This window comes from Marmota monax, unplaced genomic scaffold (assembly GCF_021218885.2).
Source record: "Marmota monax isolate L192 unplaced genomic scaffold, Marmota_monax_Labrador192_F-V1.1 WCK01_AAM20220418_F8-fsc00021, whole genome shotgun sequence".
Lineage (NCBI taxonomy): Eukaryota > Metazoa > Chordata > Mammalia > Rodentia > Sciuridae > Marmota > Marmota monax.
This window is the reverse complement of record NW_026695228.1, coordinates 924297-944944: the sequence shown is the minus strand read 5'-3', so window position 1 is coordinate 944944 and position 20648 is coordinate 924297. Positions and strand designations below refer to the sequence as shown.

Genomic DNA, 20648 nt, shown 5'->3' with positions numbered 1-20648 from the left:
GAGAAGGATACTCTTCTAGGAGACTGACCTTGATCTGATTAAGTGTGGAGGGGTTTTCTCACAGGAAGTCTTTCCACTGCTCAGCTCCTTAATCTTTCTGTTTAAGGACTCTGTTCACATTGTCCCACCTCCATGAATTGTCCTTCTTCTGAATTAGCGCTTCTCAAATTTTACTATGCATCAAGATCAACTGAAGGACTTGTTACTACAGATTGCTGGGCTTTCCTTTTTTAAAATAGGGCCCTAAAATTTGTCTTTCTGACAAGTTTTCTGGTGATTCTGATGATATCAAGTTCTTGAAGGACTACAACCCCTCTCATTGCTGATGGTCTTTATTGGAGTCAACATTTTCTTTAGTATGTGTGACAAAAAAAGACTTTGGGGAAATTTTAGTGGATTCTTTTTCCATTTGAGAATAATGCCATTGTGTCTCAACTCTAAAGAAATTTATACTCAATAAAGCTGATTTTTTTGGGGGGGAGTTAATTATATTGAATTGACAAATAAAAAAATAAGAAGTTCAAAGCTGGTTTAAGACCAACACTTTCATTGTTTGAAGCAATAATGGATATAAAGAGATTAATGTAGTTTAACATCTTTAACCTTTCTAAAGGCACTGAAGAATCAAAATATCTTCAACTTAAGTGAAAGAAGCAGATACAAGAGTGTGACGAAGTCCCTTAATGTAATGAATTATCTTACTTCCTTCGTAAATGGTGGTATTCAAAAGATACTTTACTCAAGAACATGTCTTTTGCTTTTCTTTCTTTTTTCTGTTACTCCAAGATGTTACCAGAATTGTTGGTAAAGAGATATTTGTAAGGTCTTAAATTTTAAGTGAATTTTAAAAACAAAATGGTGTTTTCAATGATTTTGTGGATTGCCATTTTTATTACAGTACTAATGCTATGACATTAGTTTCCAGACCGTAGTTTCCTATGGCCCCATCCTATCTTTCAAGGGGAAGGCTGAGCTGATACCATTAGGCCCCAACTGTTCCTGTCCCCGCTTTAATTCCTGAGCATTTCTCACTATAGTGTTTGGTATATAGAAATTCTCTCTGTTTTTGTTTAAAATAAAGGGGAAAAGGTGTCTTGTCATTGCACTAGAGCCCTGTCCTCTCGTCCCAGCTCGGTGCCTGACTGCAGGCCCCGCCCCTCCGGGTCCAAGGCCCCGCCCCCGTGGTCAGACACCCCGCTTCCGAAGCAGCCGCCGCCCTCAGCGCCGGACTCCTCCGCGGTGCTCCCGTCCTGCCGCTCGCCCCGCCCTCCCGACCAGCTGCGGGGTTGGCCGCGCAGGAGGCGCCTGCTCAGTGCGGGACGCGTCGCGCGAGGGGCGGCGACGCCCGCGGGCGCTCAGGCATGGCGGCGGCGGCGGCGGCGCTGGGCAGCTGCTCCGGCGCGGCGTCCCCGGCGGTGGCCGAGCTCTGCCAGAACACCCCGGAGACCTTCCTGGAGGCCTCCAAGCTGCTGCTCACCTACGCCGACAACATCCTCAGGTGCGCGCGGCGGGCGACCGAGGCCCGGCCTGGGGGCGCTCGGCCGGGTTCCGGAGCGCAGCGAGGCCCGGAGGAGGGACAGGGGCCCGCTGGCCTTCAGGTCCACCCCGCCCGAGCAGAGGAAGTCCCTTGCAGTTGTGACTTGGCACTGCTGTCGGGGTGCGGGGCCAACTGCAAGTCCCTCGGGTGGGGCCGGTGGCGGGGAGGCGGGAGGGCGGACTCCGGTCTCTGCCGCTCCCCTCCTGGTTAACTATCTCAAATGTCAAGACGTTATCCGCAACACGTTTCCTTTCCACAGCGTGGATTTTACCCAGCTGGGCGGCTTGTATTTCCATACGCTTATCAGAAGTTAGTCACTGATACAGTGATGATGTCCTCCCACTTTGTGAAATCCCAGTACTAAAGCAGAATACAACTGAATGGTGGATTTTCACATTTTTTTTTCTGCCCGTTGTTGTTGTTTATTGAAACTCTATAAAGTCACAAACGTTGATATTAATGGCTGGATTCTATTTTTCAAACATGACCCTGTAAATGAGTACAGTCACCTTGGAAAGGAATCATTTGTTTCATTCTATGAGCATTACTCTGCTAGAATTCTTTAAGGGCCTCGACAGATTGGGGAATTGGGAGGTAAAATTTGATTATTCGCTTTTGAGTCATTACCCATCTTAACACCTCAGATCAAATGTGATGTCTTAAAGAAGGACGTGGTCGTGTGGGGAAGGCAGTGGAACAGGAGGTTAAAAGAGCTCCAGGTGCTTTAATGATTTCCCCTGTAGACCTGCATGATATCTAGGTTCTCTTAGCACCTTGATCCTAATAATTGATGGTATATTGACATGAAACCTAAAAGGAAATTCTCAAACTCAAAGCTGTAAATTTCATGTGACCCAATTTTTAGAGCAACTAGTTTTAAAATCCTTGGCAAATTAGGGAACATTAATGATTTTTGAAGTAAATTGAAAACAGAACATATTGAGCCCTTGCTGTGTGTTAGATGCTGTGAGAGATGTGGCATGTGGCTTGATCCCAGCTACATAATTGTGACCTATGTGAGGATCACTTTCCTCCTCTGTGACACCTCAGCTTACATTTTCTACCCTGAGAAAACTTACAGCTCTTCAGAGTACAGAGGTGCTGATGGACTATGAATGAACTCAGGCTGGGTTCTCCATGTCCAGTCTGCTGGAAAGCCACTGAACTCTCGAATCACCACGATTTGGTAAAGGGAGGTGGCCTTGTAAAGAAGACTCCTACTTGCAGTCCTAGGAACCAAAAATACTGAGATTGCGATGTTTTGAGGAAGGATATCTTTGCTTGCAAATGACTTTTGGCATCATAATAATCATCATGAACATTTACTAAACTTTTAAAAGAAACTTAGCCTGCTCTTAGTTCATGTTATAGTCTTTATTATGGCTTACATTTCTGATCTTGAAAGAATTTTTTTCCTAAAAAGAATTAGATGTTTGGAACTCATACAATTGGAAAATGGTATGAAAAACTACCCTTTTTAGTTTGTCTCAAGTAACTTTTTCAGGCTTGGGGGCAGCTACCCTTTTTTCCTTGTCCAAATCCCTAACTTCTTAACAAAAAAACTTCCTTTTTTGTCCCCAGCCATTACGGACATGCTCATTTAACTTGTTTGAGAGTCAAGAAATTGAGATTTTCTGTTTCTTTCTATTTTAAGATATCTGCCAGCAATAGAAGTGAGGTACAATGAAATGGGTATTGTCTTTACATCTCTTGCTCCTACGTCAGTCTGACATAGTATTTTATAGAATGACTGTTGAAATGAGAATTTCATCAGTAGATTTTTGTTTTGGAAACTAATTCTTGTTGCTTGCTATACACACTGAATCTCAAGTTAAAATGATATATTTGATTACATTTTAAATTTCTGCTTTGGATGACATTTATCTTATTCCCATCTAAGATTTATAAATCTAATTCAATTAAGAACAAAATATAGGCTAAATTATATGCAAAGATGCCATTCACTTCTAGATTATCTGTTTTCTGAAGGCTACTTTCTTAAAAAGCTGTAGTAATTTCACTGATGTTCTACATGAGCTAACTTCATTATTAGCTAACTTGCTCCATTCATTCCTTAAAATATATAAATTTGATTTTCCACTAATTCATTTTGCAAACTGCACAGTTATTGATTATGAACAGCACTGGGTGTGACTGAAAATAGTCAAACAGAAAGAGGTTTCTCTTGGAATAGCATAAGTATATTGGGGAGAAAGACACAGGTATGAAAGCAGCTGTGACATAAAAATCTAAAAATAATTCCGAGACAATATTTAAAGACTTACATGTTTATGTGAGGAGATGACAGGGAGACCTGATGTTAGATACTTTTGAGAATAGAGGTTTGGTAGGGTGGGACCAATTGATGGAGTTGTAGAGAATATATATGATATGATAGTCCAAAGAAAGCAATGATAGTTTCTGGAGTCAGAGGCATAATGAAAAGTTTCATGAGAAGTAATAATATAAGAAGATATAAGGCATTGATTCCAGTTGGGAAGCTATTGAATAATCTTAAGTACAAATACAGATGGAATTGAGAAAGATATTGTAGATAAGGATTGACAGTTCTCAATGACCAAATGCAAGGAGTGGAATTGGAGTGGAAAACAAAATCAAAACTATTTTCAGATTTCTAAACTAAGTTATATTGCCACCTGGAGAAATTGAAAGTGAGTAGTTATTTGAGGATTGGTGAAGTTGTAGGCAGCTTGTGTGGTGGAAAGTATGTAAACTTCATCATCTGTAAGTTTAGATTGTAGTCTACTATTTTGTAAGAGTATGAGCATATGTAATTTCTATTTTCTGGGTTTCATTTTCCTCTTTTGTAAAAGAAAAATGCCTGTATGATGATATATGATGATCATTTAGTGATCTGGAAACCAAGGAGAACAAATTTTGTCTAATGTTATAGCAACAGAGAATGGTAGAGTTAGAACCAGAGATTGTTCTAAGGCAGGCAGATGTTTTTGAAAAATTTAGGTGTCTCTCGGAATAACAGCTTTCCTTAAAGATAAAGTTTTAAAATGACTTACAAACTGGCTTTTGTGATTTGTAAAAACAACAACAACAACAAAACAAAACAGATTATTGGATATACTCATGTACTATTTTTATTTATGTGAACCCTTTCTGAGATTAGGCATTCTAAAGAGAAATATGGCTAATAAATGATCAGATATATTTAGTTCTCAGCATTTATGAAATTCTGAAATAAGGATGAACATTTTTTTTCTGAGATGCTATTATTGTCTACTGTCTTACAATCTTAGAAATATATTTGATTTTGACTTTTAAAGTGAAAATTTTGACTTTCTCACCACTCTTATAAAAACAAAGATTATTTTACCATAGTTAAATAATTTAGTAGGTAACTATGGGATTAAGACAACTAAGAAGACACCAAAGTATATTCAAAGTGATGGTGCCATCCCCCCCCAAAAAAAGAATCCCCAGCAAAGATGCAAGGTAGTTGCTAGCAAGCAAGATAAATATTACTAGTGGTAGAAATAAATTAATGGACAACAGAGAGAACACTCACACACATCAAACAGCAAAACTGAGAAAACTAAGTTAATGGATGAAGATCAAGGAAAAATTAAGGTGAGCCTTAGAGGGGGTACCTTATACAGTGCAGGATGAAGAGTATAGTAATGAGCTCAAAGATGGTGGATAGCATGCTGAGATGATGCTGAAAAGTGCACTTTTCTAAGGGCAAAAAATAGGATCTGATGTATTTGAGGTCTTTGTGTTTCTAACTCCAAGTTCTCCAAGTCTTTGAGGACTTGAGAGGCAAACTTTTTCTATCAGTCTGTGCTTAAGACCATGCTATCTGCTTAACACATTACTAGAAAAAGATGGGATGAGTAGAACTGTACATGACTGCCATTGTTGGATCCTGTTTGTAATATGAGCAAGACTAATATATATATATAATATATGTATGTATCATCCATGTTATACTGACCTTTTTTTTTTTTTTTTAACCTTGTGGCATGTGTCCAATATCATGAAAAGTTGTTTAAATTATCTATTATACTATTTTATAGTTTAACCTTTGATAAGAAATTCTGCTATGCACAGGGAAGCCCACCACAGTAATGGCCCCAAATGTCAGTAGGTCAAGATTGAATACAGAGTTGGGGGCAAAAGAGGAAGATACTTTTTTTTTTTTTCTTTTTGGAACCAGGGATTGAACTCGGGGGCACTCTGCCACTGAGCCACATCCCCAGCCCTATTTGTATTTTATTTAGAGACAGGGTCTCACTGTGTTGCTTAGCACCTCCCTTTTGCTGAGGCTGACTTTGAACTCCTGATCCTTCTGCCTCAGCCTCCTGAGCCACTGGGATTATAGGCATGCACCACCATGCCCACCCATGAGTATACATTTTTCTTAGTGTTTCTCAACTACCTATGATCCTCAAATTACTTGTGGTGAATAACTTTTTTTTTAATTTCAAATTCTTTTGGACCTACAACTTTTATAAAACACAATGAAAATATCAAATTGTCATGAAAATTATTGAAAACAATTCTATATTTCTTACAGAAGGGTAGCAAAGAGTTTGTAGACAAGCACCAATCAGTGACATTTTAAATAACACTATTTAGAATTTTGTCTCTGAGTATTTCGTATTAAACTTAATTAATCTCTGAAACCAGCAGAAAAGTTTAAAATGATTGATTTAGTATTTATGACAATTGGACAATAGGGAATTATTTGATGGAAGACATGCTCATTTTGTTAAAACTTGCACAACTGAAGAGTTTGTTTTTTGGTTTTGTTTTTATATCAGATTATCTAGAGAACATATGTAGTTAGGATGTAAATCATTTGCTAGCATTTGCTTACTCCTGTTCAATACTCTGGGCAGATGGCCTTAGCCTTCCTTCCTGTGGACCCCTGAGGTAGCCACAAAATCCATCTTAACATAGTGCTTATGGAATACAGTCCTATTTTAAGGCGGTAGATATTATCCTAAACTGGGTTCTAAGGGTCTTTTAAGTTTAATACTGTGATTATCTTGTATTTTCTTTCTGGTTTTTAAAGTCTTTTTAAAGAAAAGTTATTAAGAGATTATTAAAAATCTCATGTCAAACCTTTTCATGTACTGATTACTCATCCCATGTATACTATTCAAAATCTCAGTTATGGTAAAATAATTTTTAAAATATTTTCCTTCCATAACCATACTTCCTGAAGCAGAATATATATGGAAAATGGTAATTAGTCTAGGGAAGAACGAAGATGAGGTGAGTATAAAGGTATATCCAAGTTCATGTTTGTTGGAAATAAAGTTTTTGAGAAACTATTCATTCTTATATAGATTTTTAGTTTCTTTTGAATAAAAGAAATATATATTAACACAATTAACACAAATATATATTAACCACCATCTATGTGTCAGGCATCATACTAAATGATGGGGAATCCTTCAGAACAAAACAGACAAAATCTTCCACCCCCTATCTAGAGTGAATGTGGATTTTTTTTCAGAGAACCTAAAAAGACTCAAAAAAAAAAAAAAGTATCTAATAGCACAGAATTAAAATATCTCATAAATTTTCTTTATAGTGGCATTAGTACTATTAGTTGTGAATTCGGAAAGTGAGGTTATACTAAATATATTATTACCTATGATTAAATATATACTAAATATATTCTTACCTAGGTAAGAATCATAAAATTTTGCTACTTTTCTGGACTGCTGCCTCTTTCATTAAAGTTGGAGTCTGATTTATCATGCAGAAGAATAGCCAATACAAAATGTGAAATGGAATACAAAATCATTGTGAAAAGTATAAATTGTTATATGTAATCTAACTTTTGTTTTCTCTTCAGAAACCCCAATGATGAAAAATACAGATCTATTCGGATTGGAAACACAGCTTTTTCTACTAGACTCTTGCCTGTCAGAGGAGCTGTTGAATGTTTATTTGAAATGGGCTTTGAAGAGGTAAATATGTGTAAGGGTTTTCTCTCCCCTCTTCATGTACAAAGCAATCATTATAATGTTGATAAATATTTTTTTGCATAAGATAGTCTATTTTTATTAATTGATCATTTTGAAAATCTGTAGAACTAATTATTTCTTCACATATTAGGTTTTGAAAGTTACAGTAAATGTATATTAAAGTCAGAGTAAAATGACAACTCTCCACAGTGCATTTCTTTTAAATCTCAATACTTTAGGAAACATGAAACCCAGGGACTAAATGTGATTCACTTCTGACTTTTAACAAAAAACATGATTTGTTAGTACACATGAATACTAGTTGGATTTAACCACCTGTCTCCAATAAGAAATGGAGAGTCTGAAATAAACAGAAGATCTAAGTTCATTTGCCACGCAAAAGGATTTTCTTCTGTGACAGGAGAGGAGACTCAGTGTGCTTTATTGTCTTATTTTACAAGATGTGTGTGGTGTTTCTGGAATTTTACATAGTTTACTTTTATAATGCAATAAAAGTAGTTATAAAGATGATGAATATTTGAGCTGGGTATGGTGGCACAAACCTGTAATCCCAGCAGCTCTGGAGGCTGAGCCAGCCTCAGCAAAAGCAAGGCGCTAAGCAACTCAGTGAGACCCTGTCTCTAAATCAAATACAAAATAGGGCTGGGGATGTGGCTTAGTGGATGAGCATCCCAGAATTCAATCCCTGGTACACACTCTCAAAAACAAAAAAGATTATGAATTTTCTTTTGTTTATATCCTTAACAGTAGAACCAGATTATATCTGAAGCAGTCTGACTGCTGAATTGTTAGAGCTGCTGTAGGATTCACTTTTCTTCCTGTCTGTACTTTTCTCCCAGATTTTATTCCAGGCTCTCATGAAACAGTAGTAAGCAAATATAATCTAATTGTATATGAGCTTGCATTCTAGTAGATTAGACAGCAGACATGGGAGCAAAGAGAAGTGCAAGAAGAAAGTTCAGGATAATGAAATGCAAACAACTAGAATGGCTGACAGCTACTTAACAGTGGTCTTGAAGTCCTCTGATAAGATAAAGCCAGGATCTGAGTGATAAGAATCAGTTCAGGCAGAAGGGTTAATATAAGTAAAAGACTTTTTGTAGGAGTAGCTGTGACACCAAGTTGCTGTTGAGGTAGGCAGGCAGGCAGGAAGGGTTTGAAGACTATGGTAAACACTTGGACTTTATTCCAAGATAGGAGAACATTGGAAGGGTGTTAAGCAGGGAAGAATATTTTTAAAGATTATTCTAGGTGATTTAAAGGAATATTCTGGCTATTTGGGAGTAGAGGTAAGGAATGGTGCAAGAAGACCAGTTAGAAAGCTTGCTAGTTCACCTAAGGGATGGTAGTGGCTTGTATAAGTTCCTTGAAGGCAGAACTTTGAGTATTCCTTTGTTCCCTGTGTTGTTAACTCTTGGGCTAGTGCTAGTGACTTATAAACTTAGGCATTCAGTAAGTATTTGTTGAATTAAGTACTAATAGCAGTGGAGATGGGGAGAGATAGATGGATATAGGATTTCTTTTGTAATGGAGTTAACAGATATTGTTGAGTTGGATGTGAGTTATAAGGGAGGGAAGGAATGGGGACTTTTAGGTTTTGGTTTGTGAAATTAAGTGCATTGGAGTACCACTAATTGAGATGGAGAATTCTTGGAGAGCATGTTTCAGAAGAGGAATCACTACTTACATTTTGGACAATTATAACTACTTAGCTATTAAATACTCTTTATGTAAGGATATTAGGCAGATAAGTATATGAACATTTAAAACATTTTTAAAAGTCAGTAAGTGGGCTGTATTTTTTACCTTTTCTGAAAATATGGTACTCTTGATTAAACTTTTGGCCATATCTGTATATTCTTTGAGGACTGATTATGAAGAGATGGGAAAAAAAGGAGCAAGGCAAGAGCTTGCATCCATATCTTAGGTGTTGACTGAGACCTAGATCCAGATGCCTGTCCTGCTGTTTTTCATATTTCAACTCAAAATTCCACCAAATTTCTTTTTGGTAGTAGAGTTCAATTTTGGCTCCATTGGTTCCTTCCATAACCCATTTGCCTGCCTTTTTGAGTGCTGCTAAATTAAAAGTATGGGATCAGATGTCTCTATATCTGGAAGCCACATATTTGGTCTCTCTTCCCAGGCTTCATCATAAGATGCGAAGTGTTTTCTTTTTTTAAACAATTTTATTTTTTTATTTGATACATGATAATTGTACATTTTAATAAGGTACCATGTCATATCTTGATTGATATGTAAATTAGGTAATGATTAAATCAGGGTAATAAGCATATCCATTACCTTAACCTCTTATTTCTATATAGTGAGTACATGAACTATTTTAGATATTACATGAATTGTTATCAACTATGTTCACCATGCTGTGCCATAGAACATTAGAACTTAATTCTTCCTAATGGTAACATTGTACCATTGGCCATCTTCTTCCTAAATCTCTTCACCCTGGTTTCTAATGTTTGGAACATTGTGTTTGAAATTTTGCCTGTCATTTTATATGTGATTATCACAGTTGTAGATGTGTTCTTTACCTCTTGCACTGTTTGTGCAAGCTTGTGGGTTTTGGCCTCTTTTTAGTAGGGTCAATTATAGCAAAACAACTAAGATCATACAGTTTGAGCCAAGCATGGACAACTTGTTGAGACTGTCTCAAAATAAAAAGGTTCAGGGGTGTAGTTTAGTGAGAGCATGTCTGGTTCAATCCCCATTACTACAAAAAAAAAGATGATGCAGTTTGAATCCTTGCTCTGCTAATTATTCTGTAGCATCAGGTAGGTTATTTAACTTCTCTGAGCCTTAATATTTTCATATAAAATATGGGGATAAATATAACAGAGTGGTTTCAGTGTGATTGTGAAAATTGTGTAAAATGCTTGCATAGTACCTATACAGTAACACATTGTAGTGTTTTTTTGTTGTTTTTGTTTTGTGTTGTTTTAAGCTATTGTGGATAACACATGGCCCTTGCTGTCATCTTCTAGCTTTTTTAAAAGGATTCATCTGAAATTGATTTTCATATTATCATTGAATAATATCTTGGTCAATTGATTTCTGTAGGCCTGCCATCACCAGGGAAATAAAGTCATTCTCAAATGTGGAATTTATTTTAAATGTTCACGATCTTCAAGTCTTTCTATACTACATAATGCAAGAACCTTGTATGTCATTTGCAGTTGGCATAATTTCTTTTTATCACTGTTGTTTCTTAACATTTTGAAACTTGATTTTCAAAGTAAAACTTCATTTTACTGGTTTTCTTGTTGTATAATTTGCCAACTATTTTACATTGTATGTTTGATTATGATATTTATTTTATCTTAAAGCCTTCTGATTCTGCTGTGGATGTTTATTAAATGAATAAAAATATATTTTTATTTTGTTTAGACCACCTTTCTATTACTGTTAATAATCCATAGATATGGGCTATAAGCTCAGTAGTACAGCACTTGTCTAACATATGCAAAGCTCTGCATTTGATTGCCAGCATTGCAAAAAAAAAATCCATAGTTTTGAAATGACTCTCAGCAAATACTTTAAAGCTATTCTTTAAAGATTTATTTAGAAGAGTCAGAGGCTCTTATATAACTTTCTTTCTAAATATATTTTAATTTTTAATTGACACATAGCAATTATACATATTTATGTGGAACCGTGTGATATTTTGATATATGTTTACAGGGTGTAATGATCACATCAGGGTAATTGACATATCCATCACTTAGACAAATATGTATTATTTCTTTGTGCTAGGAACATTCAAAATCTTCTGTTACGGGCTGGGACTGTGGCTCAGTGGTAGAGGGTTCACCTAGCATGTGCAAGGCATTGGGTTCCATCCTCAGCACCACATAAGAATAAATTATAAAAAATATATTTTTAAAAAATCCTCTGTTAGCTAGTTTGTCAGAGTATTCAATTAATTGTCATCAACCATAGTTATCCTACTGTGTTATATAAATTCTTATTGATCCTTTAGTATGACTATTGTTATTATTTCATAGGGAATTTCATAGATAATAATAGTATCATACTCTATTGCAGAAAAAATAGGAATATGTATTTTGAAACCCTTATTCCAAAAGATAATATATTTTTCTAAAGGTCTTTTGAGCTCTATTAAACAAGTGTTATTTTCTAACAAGACAAATTTTCTTAATTTTCTAGTTTGGGTTTAGGCATTATCTAGCTTTGTAGTAAAAAAAGAGTTATTATGGTAAAAATAAAACCCACAATTGTTAAAATATGATGCATTCATTGATGTATTAGGCAAAAGGGAACGTTGGAGGAGAACTGCTCAGCTCCTGGTAGTCAGGAAGCAGAGAAAGAAGGGGGAATGAACTTTAGGGAAGATGGATCCTTCTAGGGCTTCCCCATAGTGACCTACCTCCTCTAGCCCATGCCCTGCAGTAATTACCCAGTTAGTCCATTTAAACTAGGATGGATCTATTAGGTTATAGCTCTCATAATCTAAACATTTCACCTCTGGATATTCCTGCATTAACACAAGAGCTTTAAGGGACACCTCATATCCAAACCATTACAGTTGACTTTGTTGTATATATTAGTATAAAACAAAGATTAAAAATTTTCCCAATTTTATCCATTCCAGGGAGAAACACATCTTATATTTCCTAAAAAAGCTTCAGTGGAACAACTGCAAAAAATTCGTGACCTGATTGCCATAGAGAGAAGTAGTAGATTGGATGGATCAATTAAGAGCCACAAAGTAGAATCATCTAAGCAACCTGCAACTACTGCCCCGCTTCCTACAACACAGTCTTCAAATGCTAATGGGTTAACCCAACATGCAGGAAACCATCAAGGGCTGTCATCAAATCTACCCTCTGCTCCAAAGGTAATGTTAGCATTAAACTTTTCTTAACCATTCTTTCAAAGTATTGAAACAGCAAAAGCTTTAGACTATGTTATGATTTATTCCTGAATTTGTGGTGCAGATATTCTTGGTTCTTAGAACACATCCAGATTACTTCAGTGTTTTAAAATTTTCAAATGACTATCTTTTATTTATATTTTGAAACTTATGGCTTATTGATTCTGGGGTTTCTTTATCATTTATAAATGTACCTGTTGCCTTGCCTTATGACTAAATCAGTTATACAAATTAGCATATATTTTTAACTTAAAACAAATGGACTTGCTGAATAGGAGTATCACCATTAAATTAGATTTCCTCTAATTCTCTGATGTTTTTATTTGGTGGTACTAGAGAGTGGCTCACACATGCTAGGCACACAATCTACTACCAAGTCAGATACCCAGCCCTATTTTATTTTATTTTAACACACATTGCCACTAAGTTTCCCACACTGACTTCAAACTTGAGATCTTTTGCTTCAACCTCCCCAGTTGCTGCAGTTACAGGTATGTGCCATCATACTCAGCTTAGCACATTCACATTTCTAATTTAAATTTTACCTGCTGTTATTTGCCATGAGAATTATTAATTCTAATAGACCAACCACTGTCAACATCTTAACTGAAAAATTAGCTTCTTTGGGCTTTAGGTAAATAAAAATGCATTCATATATTAATAGTGGATGCTGGAAAATTAGTGAAGTTTACTTATTAGCATACATAGATATATACTTCAAAGAACTGAAATAGATTTTTGGTATTTTACAGACATTCTATATAAGCCTAAATGATCCCATTTATTAGGAAATAAGTATCCTTTTTATAAAAATTTCTTCTGATAGAGCTCATTAAGTATTCTCCCCCCCCCAAAAAAAAAAAAAAAAAAAACAAAAACTTGACCACATTTTATTTTACAAAATATCTTTGCTGGACTAAGTAGTATTTTGTTAGTATTCTGGCTCAGGAAAGAATTTTCTGAATCTTCTTTAATATTCCTTTTTTTTTTTTTCTTCTTACCCTTGCAATTAACCTGATGTACCATGTGAAAACATAATCTTATTCTATGGCTAAGACTAATTCTACAGTTTAGAAGAAAATAAACTTTCTCAAACATCTATGCTATTAATAATCTAGTATTTCTCAAAGATATATATGCTATTAATAATCAAGTATTTATCAACTCTTACTTCTCTAGTCCTGGAAACAAAATATTTTTTTGTGTATTTCTTAAAGAAGTTGGAAAAGACTGAATGAATCTTATTTTTTATAGATAGCTCTTGGCTATCCATAGACCACTGGAACATACCTTTGTTTTCAATGTATCTATAAAGTTTATTTAGAGAAATAATAGGTCACCATCAAGTTGGATTCAAGGAATGCAATATACTTTTTATACTCTGTAATTTTTTTTGTATTAAGCAAGTAAGTAATGAGCAGGTCACTATATGCAGGAGTGTGGCACATAAAAACAACTAATTATATAGTCTTCAAGGATCTTAAGAGCTTGTTGGAAAAACTAATTGAACAGTATAAGAAATGTAAATAATTCACGATACATATAAGAATTAAAGGTACAAGATTGCTTTTTTTTTCTTTAAGAGCTTTATAATTATACATAGTAGTTGGCTTCATCTCAACAAACTCATACATGCATGGAAATTGATTTTAGTTTATTGATTACTCCATTTTCCCATCCCTTTTCCCTTCTTCCCTCTCTCTCCTCTTCCATCTTCTTCCACTATCCTGTTTGACTTCCTTTCACTTGTCTATTAATTTATATTTGATTTTTTTTTATATTAACCTATCATTCCCTCCCCCCTTAGCTTCCACATGTGAGAAAAAACATTCTACCTTTGAGTTTCTGAGTTTGGCTTATTTCACTTAGAATGATACGCTCCATTTCCATTCATTTAGCAGCAAATGCCATGATTTCATTCTTTTTTATGCTAGAACTCCATTATATATATGCATCACAATTTCTTAATTCATTCATCTATTGATAGACATCTGTATTGGTTGCATGGTTTAGCTATTATGAATTGTGTTGCTGTCCACATGAAGGTGACTGTATTGTTGTAGTATGCTGATTTTAGATCTTTGGGGAAAATACCAAGGAGTGGGATAGCTGAATCATATGGTGGTTTCATCCCTAGTTTTTTGGGGAATCTCCATAGTGCTTTTCAGAATGGTTATACTAGTCCGAAGTCCCCCAACAATGTACAAATATACATTTTTCCCTACAACCTCACCAGCATTTATTGTTGTTCAGTATACATATTCTTTAAAAAAATATTTTGTTATTTAAACTTTTAATCACCATTAGTTACTGCAATATAGAACTTAATAGTTATTTTCTCCTGCTTTGCCCATCTTAAGTGAGGACACTAAATAAGGTTAGAATGGAACAAAGCAAGAGAGAGATTTAAACATTTTACCTGTATATAAACTAGATAAAACCTGATGAACTTGTGTATTATATTTCTTTGGTTACAACTGTATCAAGCAAAATTTTGAAAATATAAGTCAAGATGATAGTCATTGTTGAAATAGCTCTAGTGCTTTTCCTTTAAGACTCAAAACAGCAAAAACAATTTTTAAAAGACAGAATTCCAGAATTTTAGATGCATTATTTCCAGTTTTATGATTTTGTCTAGATTGAAAACATTGTGAATTATGATTTGCTTAAAATATGATTTATTCAATAGTTTTATACAGCTAGTCCAAATGTATGCTATTATTTGGCATATGACTACTATTAGAATGTATATTAAATTAAGAATTTTTCATGAACTCTTAGTTACTGTTGCCCGTGGTGTGTATTGATATGTATTTATTTTTTATTTTTTACTAATATTTATTTTTTAGTTGTAGTTGGACACAATACCTTTATTTTATTTGTTTATTTTTTATTTGGTGCTAAGGATCAAACCCAGGGTCTCATACGTGCCAGGTGAGCACTCTACCATTGAGCCACAACCCCAGCCCTTGATATGTATTTATTTAAAAGAATTATAATAAATTGTGATTACTGAAACTTTTAAAAGAATATAGTACTAACAGATAATAATGATCAAAAATAAAGTGAACTAGTTTTTCTTTGTTTTTTTGTTTTTTGTTTGTTTTTGCAGTGCTGAGGATTGAATTCAGGGCTTAACACGTGCTAGGCAAGCACTGTTCCTCTGAGCCATGTCCCCACCAAGCTAGTTAATGTTTTGAACTAATTTTATCTCATAAATCAATAATAAGGCAACATTTTAGTCAATCTGTATAAGAGAAGAAATCTATTTGTTCATAAGATTTAAATGTTCAATTTCGTGTATGTGAAACTACCACTCTTTATTTTTATTTTTTTAAATATTTTTTTAGTTGTAGCTGGACACAATATCTTTAATTAATTAATTTATTTTTATGTGGTGCTGTGGATCTAACCCAGGGCCTCGCCCGTTCTAGGCAAGCACTCTACCGCTGAGCCCACAACCCCAGCCCGTGAAGCTACCACTCTTAAAGTAATACCTATATGCCCTTCATTAGGGGATTACTTAAATTGTAGTATATCCTTATATTGGCATATTTGGTATCTGTTAAAAATGATGTTGGCTGTTTGAGAAGAAGAGCATTATTAAATGGAAAAAATGTAAACTGAGAATTCTAAAATTAAGCAACATAAATTGTGTATATGTGTGTAACACATGAATTTCTCTTAACGTTTCTCCCTCTAGAGATAACATGCATTCTCCCTTGAATATGAATCTACTTTTCCAAATAAACCACTACTATGCCCTTTAGAAAGTGATGAAAATAAAAAAACATATATATATATATATATATATATATATATATATATATGCAAAACATTAAAAAAGAGCACTACATGGACATAACCGTAATTTCTATAATTCTCAACCATAATTTCCTCTGAGTAGTGAAGTTATGGGTTATTTCATATTATTGGTGCCATTCCTGAATTTTTTACAACAACATTTCTTTTATAAATAGGAAAAAAGTTTTTTTGGTAAGAAATAAGTTTATTGAATTCCAAGTTTAATTAAACGGTCATTTAAAATGTATTATTAGAACCTTTGTGTTTTAAAACAGACTTTAAATTTAAAAGCCACAAAAATAAAGGATGCATAAAGGTTGAAAGAGCATTAGTGGGCCCATGGAGCCTTGATCCTTTACCAAAGAAGTGAATTTGCTAATCTGTCTTCCACTGATGATATCACATGATTTGAAAGAATCACATGCATTGAACTTTTTTTCTTGTAAAGGCTTAAATATATCTCACATCAGAAACCAAAGTAATTGGAAGTATGATTAGGGAAGAAAACGTCACGTTTAAAACTATCATTTATACTCCAAATAACTTTTATTCTGTCAGGCAATTAACTGCTGCCTTATGTAGCATTAGTACATGGTTACCCAGCTGCTGTAATCGCCAGGCAATCAGCAACCTTCTATTTTTATGGCTTAGTTGTTTTCAGAGTTGTGCCAATGAATATGTAAAGAAATAAGGCAAGAAAATAAACGATTGTTCAAGATCATTTGAATGCCATTAAAACCACAATGAATGAGGTAATTTCCAGATTGAAAAGGATTAAATTGAAAATAAAAATACTCTGGATGAGTTCTTACCCTTTCAGTAAATGAAAATCTGCATTTAAGAAAAAGATGCCACTTTAAATGTCTCATTTTTATAAGAATTCTTCTGAATAAAAATGGAGACTTTTTTTCTGGTTTTATATCAGTTCTGCTAAAGGAGCATATTCTTCTCCATTGTGAATTCCCTGTATTTCTTATCACCAAATTTGTATCAGATTTCTTCTGTCTATAGTTGCATTCATCCCTTCCATTTTTAGGGGTTTTGTGATGATTTTGGGGGGTTTGGGGTATTTGTTTGCCATGCTGGGGAGTGAACCCAGAGCATGTGTTCTACCACTGAGTTATATCTCCAGTCCATTCTGTAGTTTTTATTTTGAGACAAGGTCTTGCTAAAGTGCCCAGGCTGGCCTTGAACTTGAGATCCTCCTGCTTCAACCACCTGAGTTGCTGAGATTACAGGCATGTGCCATCCCTTCCAGCTCATCCCATAGTTCTTTATAATCTATTTAAGCCAGAGTTAAGGCTTAAATAGATCATAAAGAACTTAAAACTACATCATATAGTCTATAAATTCATTTAACCAGGCACCTTTGAAGTTCAAAACTTTGTAACTGCAAAAGGAGGAGGGAGCATGCCATAGAGCATGTTACTTTTAACTCCCTCTACTTTGTAGCATTTTTCTCTCTTCCTCAGAATGACTTCTCCAATCTGTGAGGGAGTGACTATTAGTCCAAATATTAAATATTATTATAACTTAATTGCTTTACTTCTGGGACAAAAAATATAAAAAGCTCAAATATTTTTTTCCCACATCCCAGTGAACTGTTTTGTATTTGTTACCAGACCCAGGTTAGGAGGCTTATCCCATGGAAAACCCAAGGTCCAGGGGACAAGTGTTGAGAAGAAAGAAAGGCTTTATTCAGTAACTAAAGAATAGTGAAGTGGGAGCCCTTGCCCTTCTCAACTCTAGGGAGTTGAGGGATTATAATATAGGATAGAATTAATGAGGGAGAAGGGGCCATAAAGGAGAGAAATATTCATGTTTTTTCTGGGAATAGGTGCCCCCCTTTTTTTCTTCACTCCCTTTATGAAGGTTTGATGTTTCCATTCACTCTGACTGATAGATGTCTTTATCTTTAATGGGGTTGGGGAAGGGGGGGTGGAGGGGATAGATCTAGAGTGATGAAGCAAGTCTAGGTCAAGTTAATCCTCTAGTGTGATATTATAGTTTTAGACAAAACGTTTCTCAAAAGATCAACATGTCTACATGCAGGGCTGAGTAGAATCTGACCTTCAAAGATTAAGCCTAGAAAGGAGATAGACACAGTATGAAAACCGAGGTGCTAAGCCTTTCATCCTATTCTAGTCACCCATCAACACTACAGTAAACTCATACTTCAGGTCCCTGAAGAGTAACCTAGTCAACTGCTGTCATCATGACCCACACGTCAGAGGAGTACTGGTACAGCAAAGATATTGGGAAACTAATGTATTTCCCAGCTGTGTGACCTCCCAAATCAGTGATTTTTGTTTGTTTGTTTGTGATGCTAGGAATTGAACTCAGGGCCTTGTGCACGTGAGGCAAGCACTCTACCAACTGAGCTATATCTCCGGACCTAAATCAGTGACTTTTAAGTCAACTAAAAGCAAATGAAGCTAAAGGGTTAATTTTTCCCCCACTTTGGTAGCACCATGGTATACTTAATCCACTTTGAAGCACCACTTGTACAACTCAGTCTTGTAGCTTTCTTTCCTTAATAACACTATTACAAGACTACTTATCAAGATCAATGGTCTTAGGCTGAGGCTGTAGCTCAGAGGCAGAGCGCTTGCCTAGCACATGTGCGGCACTGGGTTCGATCCTTGCTTGGTACTACATACATACATACATACAGGTTCGATCCTTGGTACTACATACATACATACATACATAAATAAAATAAACAAATCCTTAGCACCACATAAATAAACAAACAAAATAAAAGCATGCTGTCCATCTACAACTACAAAAAAGTTTTTTTTATAAAAAAGATCAACAGTCTCCACTGTTGCCAAATTTAATGTATTTTTTTAGTTTATTTTTATTTGACTACTTAGTATCTTTAGCTCTTTTTGCTACTGTAAGTGGTTCAACTACTGACCCAGTTGCTCATGTCAAAAATCCATGGATCATTCCTAACATATTTAACTCCTTTTCTAACTGCTTCTGACTCCTGTACAGTCAGTCACCAAGACGTGTTGATTCTACTTCCTAAGTTCTTCTTATATCCATTTACTTTTTCTACCAATATTATATGAGTTCCCTAGTTTAAGACCCCATCTTTCTTGGAGTTCTCCTGTAAGCTTCTCTCAGATCTTCTGATGGCTCCTTTTCTACATAAAAGGTAGAGTGGTATTCCAAAAAAAAAAACCATAGATCTGATCTTTTTATTCCCTTGCTTAAATCTTTTTAATGTCTTTCTTTATAATGGAAAGAGACCAGAGAGATCTAGCCACTTATCAACCCAACCTAACCCTCAGCTTTACTTTTTCACCATTTTCCACTTACTATATGTACTGAATGCCTTGATTTCTCTGAGCCTTCACACTATGCCAAGTATATCCTCCTACATATAAGCTCTCCAGCTGCCTTCCCTTGATTCTTCTAACAGGAGTGGGGTCTTTTTCTCTTCTTTTTTTGAGATGTTGTTTTATTTTATTATTTTTTTTATTAGTTGCTCAATTTTTTTTATTAGTTGCTCAAAGGAGTGGTCTTTTTCCTTTTTCTTTATATTTTACCACAAATGTCATTTCTTCAGGGACGTCTCTATAGAACCCCAGTTGTAAAGTCTGATTTTGCCCTTTATATATTTGCTTTATAATTCTTAAATATCTGTGAATGAAGTTATTTAACTTACATTGTATTCCCAGTACCTAGCAAATAAAGCATCAATAAATAGTTGAGTAAATGAACATTGTTGTATTAGTATGTATTCATAGATTGCTTGCTCTGTGAAGGTAATGTTCTTTTTAGTTTGATCTTCATTATTTTTCCAATACTTAACACATTCTCACAGATAAATATTTGTTGAATTACTGTAGTGGTTCTGTCATGTAATACTTTTTCTGTCTTGCCTCCCATGCCAGTGCTTTACTTAGTTGTATTTGACAGTGATTTGCTTTTTTTTAATCAGCCTCTCTCTACCTTTTAAAATATATATTTAACCAATTTACATTTATTGTAATTGTTAATATGCTTGAATTTATTTCCAAACCTTATTTTTGTGTTTCTGATTTCCTTGCTTTTCTGTTTTTTTTTTTCTTTTTTTTCTCTTTTTGTTTTGTTTGGATCAGTCAAGTTTTCCATTATTGCCACTCTAAGGGTTAGAAAGTTAACTTTGGTTTTCTAATTATCGACCTGAAATTTCTAATTCAAATATTGAATTTTATATTTTTTTAAGGACAGTAACCTCTATTTTGCTCCTTTGTCACTTTGCTTATGAAAAGAAATTGGAGATTTTACTTTCCAGTTGTGATTGTGTATTTAGACCAATCAAAACTTAAGTTTTGCCAGTTTTTTGTTTATTTGATTGATTTTTATCCTACTCTTGAATGTCTTGTTTTATTTATACTTATTTATTTAGTCTGTATATTTACATATTTTT

At 34.8% G+C, this 20648-nt stretch overlaps 1 protein-coding gene across 3 annotated transcripts in view; it reads left to right on the top strand.

Moving 5' to 3' along the window:
- The first annotated feature begins 1326 nt into the window (after nucleotides 1-1326).
- The window catches only part of Ngly1 (N-glycanase 1), a 54842-nt gene continuing 35520 nt past the window's right edge, over nucleotides 1327-20648 (top strand). For all 3 annotated transcript variants that reach the window (XM_046437011.2, XM_046437012.2, XM_046437010.2), the window contains exons 1-3: nucleotides 1327-1498; nucleotides 7380-7494; nucleotides 12140-12385. In XM_046437011.2, coding sequence (XP_046292967.1) covers nucleotides 1362-1498; nucleotides 7380-7494; nucleotides 12140-12385 — 498 coding nt within the window. In that variant the 5' untranslated portion in view covers nucleotides 1327-1361. The remainder of the gene's footprint in view (nucleotides 1499-7379; nucleotides 7495-12139; nucleotides 12386-20648) is intronic.